Source organism: Lichenostomus cassidix, unplaced genomic scaffold, assembly GCF_008360975.1.
Source record: "Lichenostomus cassidix isolate B80296 unplaced genomic scaffold, HeHo_3.0 unassigened_scaffold_chr26, whole genome shotgun sequence".
Classification (NCBI taxonomy): Eukaryota; Metazoa; Chordata; class Aves; order Passeriformes; family Meliphagidae; genus Lichenostomus; species Lichenostomus cassidix.
Genome location: NW_028147268.1, coordinates 648,063 through 660,256, shown reverse-complemented (window position 1 = coordinate 660,256; position 12,194 = coordinate 648,063). Strand labels below are relative to the sequence as shown.

Here is a 12,194-nt window from a genome sequence, read left to right as displayed (position 1 = left end):
AGGCCAGCAGGGCTGTGAACCTGCCAAAGTCCTCCCAGGGCACTGGGAAGTTTTCTCTGCATCACTTGACTCCTCGCATACACTTCATGCCATATCTGTGAAATCACACCTTATTTTGGGCTGGAGCTGCTTCTGTTTGTTGGAAGAATGTGGAGAAAGAACAGGTTCTTTCTGGGCTTCTGATTCACAGGAGCTCAGGATTTCTCTTAATGGATCATGACACTCTCCTGACCCACACAGGGCTGCAGGCAGCCAGCTCTGCCTGTTTTACTGCCCGGATTGGAGTCCTGGAGCTGGCAGGACACCCTTGCCCTGTGCTGGTGCTCATCACACCCTGCTGGCAGTGCAATAACAAAACAACCCCAGCTTTGATCTGCTCCCTCTCCTACAGCAGCCTCAGCACCGGGCACAGCCCGACAGCTTCCATTTAAAATTAAAATTAATTGATTCATTTCAAATCAAAACCACTTCATTAATTAATTCCCACATTTAAACTCTGTTTAAACTGCTGCACCATCCAGCACAATTCCAGGAGCACTAGCACCAATCCTGCCCTCAATCCCTGGTGGCTCATGCTGCTCCTGATGAGCTGCATCCCCATCCCTTACCTGCTGCAGGCCAGCTTGGGGGAGCAGGAAGAGCTGGGGCTGCCTGGGGCTGTCAGCAGCCTCTGGTTTGTTGATTTTCTCTCCAGCACGTTTGGAACAGCACACGGGTTGGGCTCAGCACTGCCGGTGGGAGCCTGAGCACTTCCCAGCTCGTCTGCTTTCTCTCCATCTTCCCGGGGCTTTAATCAGCTGATGTTTCCACTTCCCTGTTCTGTGGAGCAGGGAACATGTGTTGCAACACAGCCTTTTGCTAAAAATACAAATTAGAAAAAAAAACCCGAAAACCACTGGAGCGTGGAAACATGAATGAATCCGGCAGCTGTGTCAGCCCTGGAAATTTCCTGCAGGGTGTTTAGAGATTTTCACTGAGCAGCACCTTGTCAAGCAGGTACAAGTCCCTGCTGTGTGTGGGGGGTGGGAGGAATGGCCAAAGCATTGTTTATCAGCAGGAAAATCCCTAATTTTCGTAACAGAGCCCAAAGTCAGAGTAATAAGGTGGCACTGCTGTTTTCTCCCTGCCCACCTGGGCTGGGGGACAGTGTCACCCTGCCCAGGGTGGGGAAAGCTGGGCTCCTCTTTGGAGGAGGCAGCAGAGGTGGCATCTCAGTGCTCAGGGAAGGAGAGGCTGCTGAAGAAAATGCCTCAGCAGAGTTTCTGAGGGTGTCAGTGAGAAGATGAGTGTGGTGGATGTCTTGGGGGTTTTAACATCGACCAGAGCTCCCAGAATCACCCTCAAGCTGCCTGCAGAAGGAGTCCCCAGCCCAGGGAATGAGCTTGCAGAGGAGTTTGGTGCCCACAGGGAACGATGCCAACTGGGGCAAAAGCAGCTGCAGGTCGGGGCAGGCAGAAGGAGCCTGGGAGCTGCGCAGACCTGGGCACGTCAACAAATCTGTGCCCAAACTTCCCTTCCAAAACACTTTCTACCCGTCTTTACAACCTCCTTCCTTCGCAGGCAGTAAACTTTTGGCCCCTGGGAAGCTGCGGTGCGATGCAAGTACCTGCCTGTCCCAGCCCGGGCTGTGTTTCCAGAGCTCAGGAGGAACCACCTCGTACCCCGAGCTGAGGAATCGCTGCGCAAACCACCTGAGAGAAGAAACCTGTCGTGGGTGACGCGTTCCTGGGCGTAATTATTGTGTGCAGGGCTCGGGTCAGGGCTCAGCTCGGCTGCTCCGCTCTCAGCGAGCAGCTATGCGGCAGAACAGGATGTCGGATTAAGGAGTCTCCGCGCCGAGGACAGCAGGGGACAGCAGGGAAGTGAGGGAGCTGGGTGGTGCCCAGCAGAGCTGCCCGCAGCTCCCGGGCACTGCCAGCTCACTGCCAGCCCTGGCAGCACCGCAGCCACCAGCCAGCGCTCTGGGGCACGGCATGGCTGGGTTTTAGGGGCTGTGGCACAGCCTGGCAGGGGGGAAGGATGAGCTCCTCTCGCCCTGGCTGCAGGTGAGGAGCCAGGGATCACCTGTCAGGACATACCTGCCGAGCACCCACCTGGCCGGCACAGCCTTATCTGCGGCGGGAGCAGTTAATGTGTAACCTGGCTGTGTTTGGTTAGCCCAGAAAAGTAAAGAAGTCCTGGGATAGGCACGGCCGGGACGAGGAGTTGGGCAGCACGGAACGACGGACAGCCCGGTAAAACAACAGAACGGATTCATAATCATTTGTATTCCTGCTTGTCCTTTGCTTGCTGTGCTTTTCCTGCTGGATGGGCTGCGGGTGAAGGGCTGGGGGGCTCTGGGTGCCTGCAGGGCTCTGCTTTGGAAGGGTAGAATGCTGGGGGATTCACCAGCAAAGCTGGACGAGGTGGTTTGCAGGTGGTGGTGGTGGGAGGAAAGCTGGGGAGAAGCCGGGAAAACCTGAACTGGGGTTCATTTACTAGTCAAAGTGGAGGAAATGCAGATCTGGCAGCATCCCCTTCCCCCTGAGGTGGGTTCATCCCCCCGGGCTGCTCAGGGCAGGAGCAGCTGGGACTGTCCCTGGCTTTGCTTAGGGTGTGTTTGGGGCTGGCAGGACAAAGCCCTTGCCCAGACAGGTGGGATCAGGCTGTTCTGCCCCAGACAGCAAAACCGAGCTCATTTAACCCGGGATGGGGAGCTTGGAGTGCTGCTTGCTGAAAGAAAGTAGCCTCTTCGTCTAAAGCAATTAGCATTAATTGCTACCCGGCACCTCTTTGATGGCTCCGTGGGCTTTTGAAGGACAGTTATGGCAACGGCCACAAGAGCTGAGGAGCCTGGCCTTTGGATTTGGATAAAAAATAGCTTATTCCAAGTATATTTTTTGTGGGGGAAGAAACCATTGAAACCCAGCTATAGAACAGCTTTTCAAGTCCTGTGTCTTTGAAATCAAACACTCGGTGGCATTTTCAGTTTGTGGCTGTTACTCACCAAAAAGAAGGAACTAAAATCCTTCTGAATCATTAAAACTGGGGCTTGTCACACAGATTTGTCCCCTTTCCCGAGCTGGATGAGTGTGCTGGAGCTGTAATCGCATCAGAGAACTAATGGGCAGGAAAAGGAACTTCTCGTTTCAGTGCAGATCCTCTGCAGTGCCCAGCAGGCTCAGGCTGAACTTTGCCTCCCATGGGGCTCGGTGGGTGCCAAAGCCTTGGGAGCTGCTTTAGGCTCCTGCAAATGCTGCTTGAATGAGAGAAAATCATTTCTTTAATGGCCTGGTGGTGGTGGGGATCCTCATGGAGTAAATGCCTCCCTGCTGGCCCCAACCAGCTGCACACTGCAGGTCCAGCAAGGCTTTCACTTCCCCAGGGGTGTTTTGCTCTCTCAAATTTGGGAGGGAGGCAGCCAGGAGCAGTGCAACAACCATGGTCAAGCCTCCTGCTACTTAGGAGCAGATATAAATCTATAAATCTATAAATCTATAAATATCTATAAATCTACAAATCTATAAATCTATAAATCTAGTTTTGATATAAATCTAGTTTTGATATAAATCTGAATTTCACGTTCTGGAGGTTCAAGTGCACAGCAAAATCCCGCAGAGGCCTGAAGTCCCCCAAGCTCAGCTCTGCTTCCTGACAGCTCAAATCCCTCCCTATGAAGTGATCTGAATTTAAAGAATCCAGGGAGCTGCTGTTCCAAAGCCACCACTTACTGCAACGTCATTTAAGCAGTAAATAATGCAAAGCTCAGACTGAAATATTAAACTCCTCCTGCGTGGAAGGATTAGATCTGTCAGGGCGTGGGTGCTGAAATCTGATTTTTGCGGCGTATTCCAATTACAAAGGAATTCTTTCAGGGTCTAACGCTCTGAACAAGCAGCCAGTTCTGCTCACTTATCGCTGGATCTAATTCCCTGATCCTGCTACAAGAGCAAAAGCAGCAGTGTGTTCCTGCCTGCAGGTTACAGCACAAAGGGCTGCTCTGTCTGCCGAGGAGCAAATCCTCTCGCGTGGGTCTGTGTGTCTTGGAGGGGCTGCTGGTGTTTGTTTTGCTGCTCCCTTTCGCCTCCACAGCAAAGGAATGGGGTGGTGCATGTGAAGGAAACTAACTGGTGGTGCCAGGGAATTTTGGGAGCTCGGTGCTTTGCATCCAGGAGTAATGACACCTGTGGGTGCTCAGCCTGCAGAAGTAATGACACCTTCCATGGGTGCTCAGCCTCTGGCCGTGGGCAGCAGAGCTCTGGGCAGGGATAACTGTCCCCTCTGCCACCTGGGATGGGCACAGTGCTGGGAACCCAAATCCAGGCTGTTTGTCAGGCAGTGCTGCCACTTTGGGGTCCCACTGGGGCTGGGGGGTCTGGGCTCATCCAGAAGAGCATTGGGGGGACACTGCTGTGTGCAGGGAGGGACATTGGGGGACATCTGTGAGCAGAGGGGGACACCCTGCTCTGCTTCCCACAGCAGTGCCAGCCATGTGCCCAAACACACCCAGGCGTGCCCCAAAAGCACCTCCCCTGGGACTCCTCCCCAGGGCCCCCAAGGAAGGGCGGCAGAGGAAGCTCCTTGCCAGGAGGAAGCTCCTGACAGAGCGAGGATGTGAGTAACCAGCAGCATTTGGGGCCAGAGCATTCAGAAGTTCAAGCTGCAGGGCTGGCACAGGGTGTGGTGCAGCAAGGAGGTCCCATGAGTCGGGGCTGGGGCTCTGCTGGGAGCTCTGAGGCTGAGCTGGGCTTAGAGTTTTTACTTTTGCCTTATCCACCCCCCCGAGGTGATTAGAGAGCCATCAACACCAGCTGGCTCTCCAGAGATTACTCCTATTTCCAAAAAAAACCTTCAAGGATGCTTTAAAGAAGCCCAGCTGTGGCTTCTCCTGGAGACAGCAGTCAAGATGTAGCACATTTCCCCCATCCCTGCCCTCCCTTCCAGCATGCTCGAGTCACCCCCGGGGGATCTCACAACTTAATGCTTCTCCTTTCTCCTGCTCCAGCTGGGATCTTCCCCTCCCGTGCTATGCCCAGGAAGGAGCTGGGGATGGCTGGCTGTGACTCTGGCAGCTGTGACAGCATGGTCAGCACGGCGTCCACCCACTCGCAGCGGGTGAGTAACCCTGGGGTGCTGCCTCTGCTCGCCCCTCTGAGCTCAGGGAGGATTTGGGGCAGATCTCAGCTCAAATCTGCTCTCCATCAGTGCTTTGGAAGCAGCTGGAGGCCCTGAGGCAGCACAATGCCAAGGGCCAGTGGCTGTTCAATAATGAGTATTTACAGCTCCAGACTACTAGACGATCTCTGCTAAAATTAAGAAATTTATATATACTGAATATATAATGAATACAAGAGAAATTAATTCCTGGCCCAGAGTGCTCCCAGAGTTCTCCTCCTGCCACGTGTGTGGCAGCAACAGGAGCCTTAGCTCCTGTGGGACAGGAGAGGATCCCAGCAGCTCCTGTGCCACCCAGGGGTGCAGGGATCAGACCAGTTGGGTAACTGGGTCACACTGCCTCCAAGGAGAGTGACTTCATCTGGAGGAGACAGCAGGCTGAGCTCCTCCTGCCTGGCAAGAGATTAATCCCCCAGTTAAGGCAGAGATGAGTTGGGACCATGGGTGTAGATGTGTAATTTTTCACTATCTCTCCATTAAAGCTTGTTTGTCTCCCAACGCCGATTCCAAGATTGATGGACTAATTACATCCTGCCTGACTTGGAGCATAATTGATATGTGTGAGTGCAGCGCTCGGTGCTGACAGCTTTTCCATTTGATGGATTGCAAACCAGAACCAAACCCTCTGAATTTAATAGGGATGGAAAAACTGGTTGTGATAGTGCACGGTAAAAGATTTGGATAAGGTGTCTCTGCAAAACAACTCCACCTGGGATAATTCCTGCCCCGTGCTTGTTGATCTGATGCACATTCTGTCCTGCCCTGCACTTCACTTTGCTCGTGATATATTGCAAGAATCAGCTTGATATCTGATATTGCAGTATCACATCTCCTGCTACTCAAAATACAACTAAAATGAAACACCTCTTGCTGAGGTATGAATGGGAGAACAAGGAGAGTTCATCTGCACAGAATTTACAGTGTTTTCTAAGCTTTGATGAGCTGTAGAGGTGTCTGTGCCTCCCCATCTGCTCACATTTCAAAGTAATTTAAAGAACTATGAGTTAGACCCCAAGTTTCCAAGTTAAGAATAATCCACCTTCTCACCCATAGAGTAGGGTAAGTTTAAAAAGGCCTAAAGTATATTTCTTCTTTTTAGCAGAGATTTCTAGTAGTCTGGAGCTGTAAATACTCGTTATTGAACAGCCACTGACCAAGCAGCCCTCACAGGCTCTCTAAACTACCTGGACATTAAATAGTATTAATATATATAAAATAGTAGAAAGTAACTTACTTCTCTTTCTGCTTTCTCTTCTTTTTCCAGAGTGACAACAGCTATGACTATTTATCTGTGGAGGAGAAAGAGTGTTTGATGTTCCTGGAAGAAACCATTGGCTCCCTGGATGCAGAGGGAGACAGTGGGGTTTCCACTGATGACAATGACTCTGGGGAGCCCTCCAAGCCCAGAAAAGGCCTCGTGCCACGGGGTAAGCTGGGAATCCTTCTCCAGCCTGGCTGTGGCATGGGGATGTCCTTGGCAGGAGGGAAGGAGCAGTGGTGATGAGGCACAGGAGGTTCCCAAGCAGCCAGGCAAGCAGGGCACCATCCATGCTCTGCTGGTGCTCATGGGCAGCTGTGGGGCAAACAGCAGAGCCATGGGGCAGAGCATCTCTGCTCGTGCTCTGAGCAGGTTAGCAGAGATTCATGATGCTCTGCCAGGCCAAAGGATGCAGCTTCCTGGGCAGGGATGGATCAGGGGAGTCAGGGTGCACATCCTGAGCCCTGGCTGTGCTGCCCAGCAGGCTGAGGTGTGCTCTGCAGGCAGGGAGGGGCTGTGTCCATGTGTAGAGCAATGCATGACTTCATCTCTCTCTTTCCCCAGATTTGGGGAGTGGGGCTCCCCCTCCAAGCAGGGGTCAGCAGCGTGGGGCTGAGCAGAGCAGTGGGAAAAGCATCTCTGCCTCCTCCAGCACAGCTCCAGCAGCTGCTCCAGGCCCAGGTTATTCCAGTTCTCCGAGGAACATCCCTACAGCAAACGGAGCTTCTGGCAGCAGAGCAGCTGTCCCTGCAGTGCCAGCAGGAAATCCTGCCCAGGAGCTGGCCAAGGAGGGCAGGCTGCTCCACGCCAACACAGGGAGCCACATGAAATCTGTGATCATCCAACCTCCAGATCCCTTCCAGGATGACCACGAGTGGTCACGCAGCCATCGCTCAGGTGCCGAGGGAGAGGCAGCCAAGGAGACCAAGGCTCGGACCTCGTGGGGCCACCTGGAGAAACCCACCCTGGAAGAGTCCCCTCAGGACACTGATGCCAAGCGTGGGCCTCCAACTGCCCCCAAACCGCGGAAACTGCCACCAAACATCATCCTGAAAACCAGCAGGAACAGCCCCGTGCCGCTGGCCACGGAGCACAACCAGAAGGTGAAAGCAGCACCTCCACCCTCAGCCAGCTCCCAACCCACCCCTGCCAGCGACAGCAGCGTGGAAAAGGGCAATTCGGGGCACCTGGACCCCAAGGAGAAGGAGAAAGCCCGACGGGAGGCCCTGCAGAAGCTGGGGCTGTCCCAGGACAGGAGGGAGCCCAGCGCCCACCTCCATCCCCACCCTGGCGAGACGCCGCTCCCCATCCCCGGGCAGCCTGGCCAGGGCTCCATGCCTGGTGTCCGGCAGGTTGCCTTCAAATCCAACACCCTGGAGCGCTCCGGGGTGGGGCTGGGCAGCTCCATGGGCAGCTCCAAGGAGCAGAACGCCCGCAGCAGCAGCAGCTCCCTGGGCAAGATGTCCTTCATGGAGCGCCTGGCGCCCAGCTTCCTGCGCAGCAGCCGCCCCCGGCCCGCCTCGCTGGTGGCAGGGAAGGACTTTGCTGGCCTCAAGGAGCACGAGGAGCACGACAAGAGCAGCAAGAGGAGGTCCCACCCCCTGCCCAGCTTCCCCAGGCCGCCCAGGTCGGCCGTGAGCGTGAAGATCTCCCCGAAGGCCGCGGCTGACGAGAACAGGCGTGAGGCGCTCAAGAAGCTGGGGCTGCTGAAGGAATAGCTCGTGGGGCAGGTGGAAAAGGGGTTTTTCACCCCAAAGCCAGTGGCTGTCACTGCCTGGCCTTGGGCACGAGTGTCTTGTGCTGCCATCTCCTGCCCCAGTGCCTCAGGAGAGGTTTTGGGAGCTTCACACCAAATAAAGGAACGCCAAGTGTACAGGATATTTTGTATATAGCAGATGTATATGAGCTATTTATACAAAGCATCGCTCAGCATGGACCAAGAGTGTTCTCCTGCAAGGGCTTTAATGCATTTGGGGATTCATCAAAACAGGGAAGCCATGGAATTAGGGGTTTGGCTTGTTTTCAGAGGGGTTGCCTGTGGATAAAGTGTCTCTGGGAAGAACTGCTGGACTTTGCTGCTCCTTTGGGACTTCTTTGGGGTTTTTTAATTAATTTTGTTACAGCCTCTGAGGCCTGAGCACTCACCTGCCACATGAAAGTGCCTCCCAAAACCACCACTGCCTGCTGGAGGGCTGCATGGACATCCCACTGCCTCCTCTGCTCAGCCCTGAGCACCTGGATCCAGCACTTGGAAGATGTTGGAACTGCGGGAAGGGACAGCTAAGGAGGCAAGAAGCTGTGTTGGAGTCAGATCCAGATGTGCTGCCCAAAACGAGGCAGATGCCAGGCTGGCACAGCACCAACTCCTTCCTTTCCTAGCTGTCCTCTCAGGCCCAGCTGGTGCTGCCAACACCTTGCTGCTCACCTTTGGGAACAGAGGGTGAGAATGAGCAGAGCTGCTAATAAACCTGTGTGTGATCAGAAAGTGCTGTGGAGTACAGATTTGTGCTGCAGTCAGGTAAATCTAAATGCTGAGTTTCGAAACAAAGAGTTCTGAGGCAGAGGATGAGCCAGGTCAGGTCTGTCCCACCTGTAAAATAGAATTATTTTATCAGCACACGCAAATTCTTCCATGGAGCAATCTGGGACAGTGGAAGGTGGCTCTGCCTGTGGCAGGAGTGGACTAAGGAGAGCTTTAAGGTCCCTTTAACCCAAACCATTCTGTGATTTCTGGCTCTCCCTGTGAGCACAAGGGGAATATGGAATTCCTGGTGCTCCTGGGATTGCTGGCAGGCTGGGACCAGCCTGATGTGCAGCCAGGCAGCAGCAGAGGTCCCACCCAGCCCTGAGCTCCAGACTGGGGACTTGCAAGTGCAAATGATTGGCTTTAAAGGCAGCAAGAGCAGCCTGTAAAGAGGAGGGGGAGATGCCAGGTTAAATGCTGAGTAAGAGGGTCAGCCCAGCTCCTCCAGGGCTTAATGGTGCATTTTTATCCCTGTGCTCCTCTCCTCTGAGCACTCTGTCTCACCCAGGGCTGATTCCAGACTTAATGCTCTGTCTGACTGCTCAGCACCTGCAGGATACAAATCCCAAGGGAAATCTCACCTTGTTTGTCTAATGAGGAACAGGAGAGCATTAAGGACTCTCTCACAGCGTTTTTGCCCTGAAACAGAACCTAAACATTTCTTAAGTCAAAACCTGTGCCTGTTTGGAGAGGAATTAAAAGCCTGGCAGTGGATTTTGCCAGCCTGAGCCTGTTTGGTATTCACAGACTGTCTTGGAGAGGTGCTGGTGCTGCAAGGTCAGGGATGGAAACAACTGAGTGCAGCTCAGTGCTGCAAGCAGTTAATTAACATCAGTAAATTGTTTGGTGCAATTGCCTCCACAGGTCAGCCTCTCTCTCTAGAGAAAGCCTGCATTAGTTTGGAAATAGAATTGCCTGTTAGGAACAAAGGCACTTGCTTTGTCATCATCATATCAGCATGGAATGGTTTGGGTTGGAAGGAACCCTAAATGTCATCCAGTTCCACCTCCTTCCACCATCCCAGGTCACTCCAAGGAGGAAAGCAAAAACACAAAATCTGCCCCCAGGTTCAGCCAGAGTCCAGCAGAACTCCTGGGCTCTTGCCTGGGGACCCCTGAACTTAGATTTCATACTGTAGCAGGGGGGTGGGATGAGATAATCTTTAAGGTCCCTTCCAACCCAAACCATTTTGGGATTCTGTGAATCTAATTCTGGGCGTATTTAACCTGATTTGTGCCTGGAAGGCAAAATCCCAGCAGAGCCCAGACACAAAACAGCCACGAGGAGAGATCACAGCACTGCAGAAGTGACAAGTCTCGGAAGAGTTGGTAAATGCACCCCCAGTGTCTTCATGCAGATTATCCAGACTGAGCTTATGTGGCACAACAACGTTAAAAAAATACCAAACAAAAAACAAAACAAAAGAAAACACCAAGCTTTGCATTTTGTACAGAATATTCATCGAATTCTTAACTCTCAGTCCCACCCTGGCTCAGACATATCATTTCCATGTCTACATGAGCCTGTCAAGACCTCCTGTCCCAATTAAAACATCCTTGAGAACATCTTTCATTACAAAGATCAGCTTCAGGAGCTGTTGGGATTCTGGCAGTGTCAAGGAACATCAGCTGCACCAGGTCACAGCAGAAATAATTTAATCTATTTTAATAACAGACTTTGTACCTGTACAGGAGCTCTGGGACAGCGCCAGGGGAGCCTTGGGGCTGAGGCTGGGAAGGAGGGTTGGATGCTGCTGAACCAAGTTGGAAAACACCAAACCTGAGCTCCAGGATCGAGCTGGACTCCCTCCAGCTCTGTGGGAGAGGGCTGGAGATGTCTGAGGCTTTTGAACCACATTCCAGCATGGTTTGGGCAATAATCAGGAGCTGAGGCTCTGCCCTTTCCCTGCTCACTGCAGGTGGAGGGAAGGACACTCTCCAACTCCACTATGTTTCTCTTAATTTTATATTTTTTTTTGGTTTTGCCCCTGATTTTTGTTTCTAATGGAATTAGAAAAGAAAAAAAGGCCAAACCTCATCACTGCTGCTCCCACCTGTGCCCAGCAGCAGAGAACCAACAGGTTCAGAGCCAGCAGGTGCAGAACCCCAGACAGCAAAGAGCAGCCCCACCGAGGGCATTCCAGCCTTTCACTGCTGTGTAAAGCTTTATTTGGTTGGGTTTGCTTTCCTCCATCTGCCAGCGCTGCAGATTCACCTGGTAACACCTGAAACCCAAACCAGACCGAAACCAAACCCAACCCAGGGCTCCTCATTCCTGCTCTGAAAACACGGTGGGTTCAGGCTGGGATGATCCCCCTGGCAGGGCAGGGGGTGAGGATCTCCTTTCCCCCCAGATCTCAGCTCTTGGTTTCCAAACACCCTCGGGTTTGGAAGTCCAGGAGGAGACAGACAGGGGCAGTGTTGTTCCTCGCAGAGGGGTTTGTGTGCAGCAATAATCCCTGGCTGTTCCAAGCAGGAGTTTAATCATTAACAGGGCGCTGAGGAGCAGGCAGGGGTGGTTATCATTTATTAATTACAGCCCTGAGCACAGACAGGCTGTGCTGAGGTGCTGACAGCAATTTCCACATCTGCACGGGGATGAAACTCGTGGTGTGGAGCCTCTGCCTGTCCTCTGCTGCCACTCTGCTCTCAGGGAGGAGATTCCCCCTCCAGCACATGCTGCTTAGAGGAAGGAAGAGACATTTCCTTAACAAGCACAGAAGAATAAATTCTGTAAAATTTAACTCTCCTTTAGCAGTGGAAGGTGCAAGGTAATGGTAGTTTTCCAAGAGGGTCTCGTGTAATTCCATGATTTTGTGATTCTCTGAGCATTCCCAGGGGGTTCCCATCCCATTTCAATGCTCATCCAAGGCTGATTCTATTGCTTTGCTGCTGGCATGGTGATAAATGCCCTCAGACAGAGCAGCTCTGCTGGAGCCCAGCCAATAGTGGGGAATTTATTGCACACCTTTGGTACAAAACACAACAATTACCGCAATAGAAGTAATCATATCACAATAAACTGCACAAAACTGCGGATTTATCTTCAGCCAGGGGGATCCAAAGTGCTTCAAAGATTGTTTTCCACAGAACACAATCTGCTCTTCACACCCTGTGTGACCCAGGAGGGGAAGGTCGAGGCCCTGGACCCCACAGGATTGGCAGAACAAAGTGGTTCCCCTAAATCTCCCCCTAAACCCCACAAACTCCTCACTCAGGGAAAGTTGTCCTGCAAATCCTGGGGACACCCAGAGTGCTG

General features: G+C 52.8%; 1 protein-coding gene across 3 annotated transcripts; it reads left to right on the top strand.

Annotated features, from left to right (window-relative positions):
* The first annotated feature begins 1,492 nt into the window (after positions 1 to 1,492).
* Positions 1,493 to 8,897, top strand: CUNH1orf116 (chromosome unknown C1orf116 homolog). 3 transcript variants are annotated; one of them, XM_085044334.1, is made up of 5 exons: positions 1,495 to 2,045; positions 2,158 to 2,234; positions 4,985 to 5,094; positions 6,419 to 6,581; positions 6,977 to 8,897. In XM_085044334.1, the coding sequence occupies exons 3-5, from the start codon at positions 5,008 to 5,010 to the stop codon at positions 8,128 to 8,130; spliced, it is 1,404 nt and encodes a 467-aa protein (XP_084900460.1). In that variant the 5' UTR covers positions 1,495 to 2,045; positions 2,158 to 2,234; positions 4,985 to 5,007; the 3' UTR covers positions 8,131 to 8,897. The 3 variants fall into 3 exon arrangements, with proteins under 3 accessions (XP_084900461.1, XP_084900460.1, XP_084900459.1); XM_085044335.1 differs by lacking the exon at positions 2,158 to 2,234 and having other exon boundaries at positions 1,493 to 2,045; XM_085044333.1 differs by having other exon boundaries at positions 1,495 to 2,234.
* The last annotated feature ends 3,297 nt before the right edge of the window (positions 8,898 to 12,194 follow it).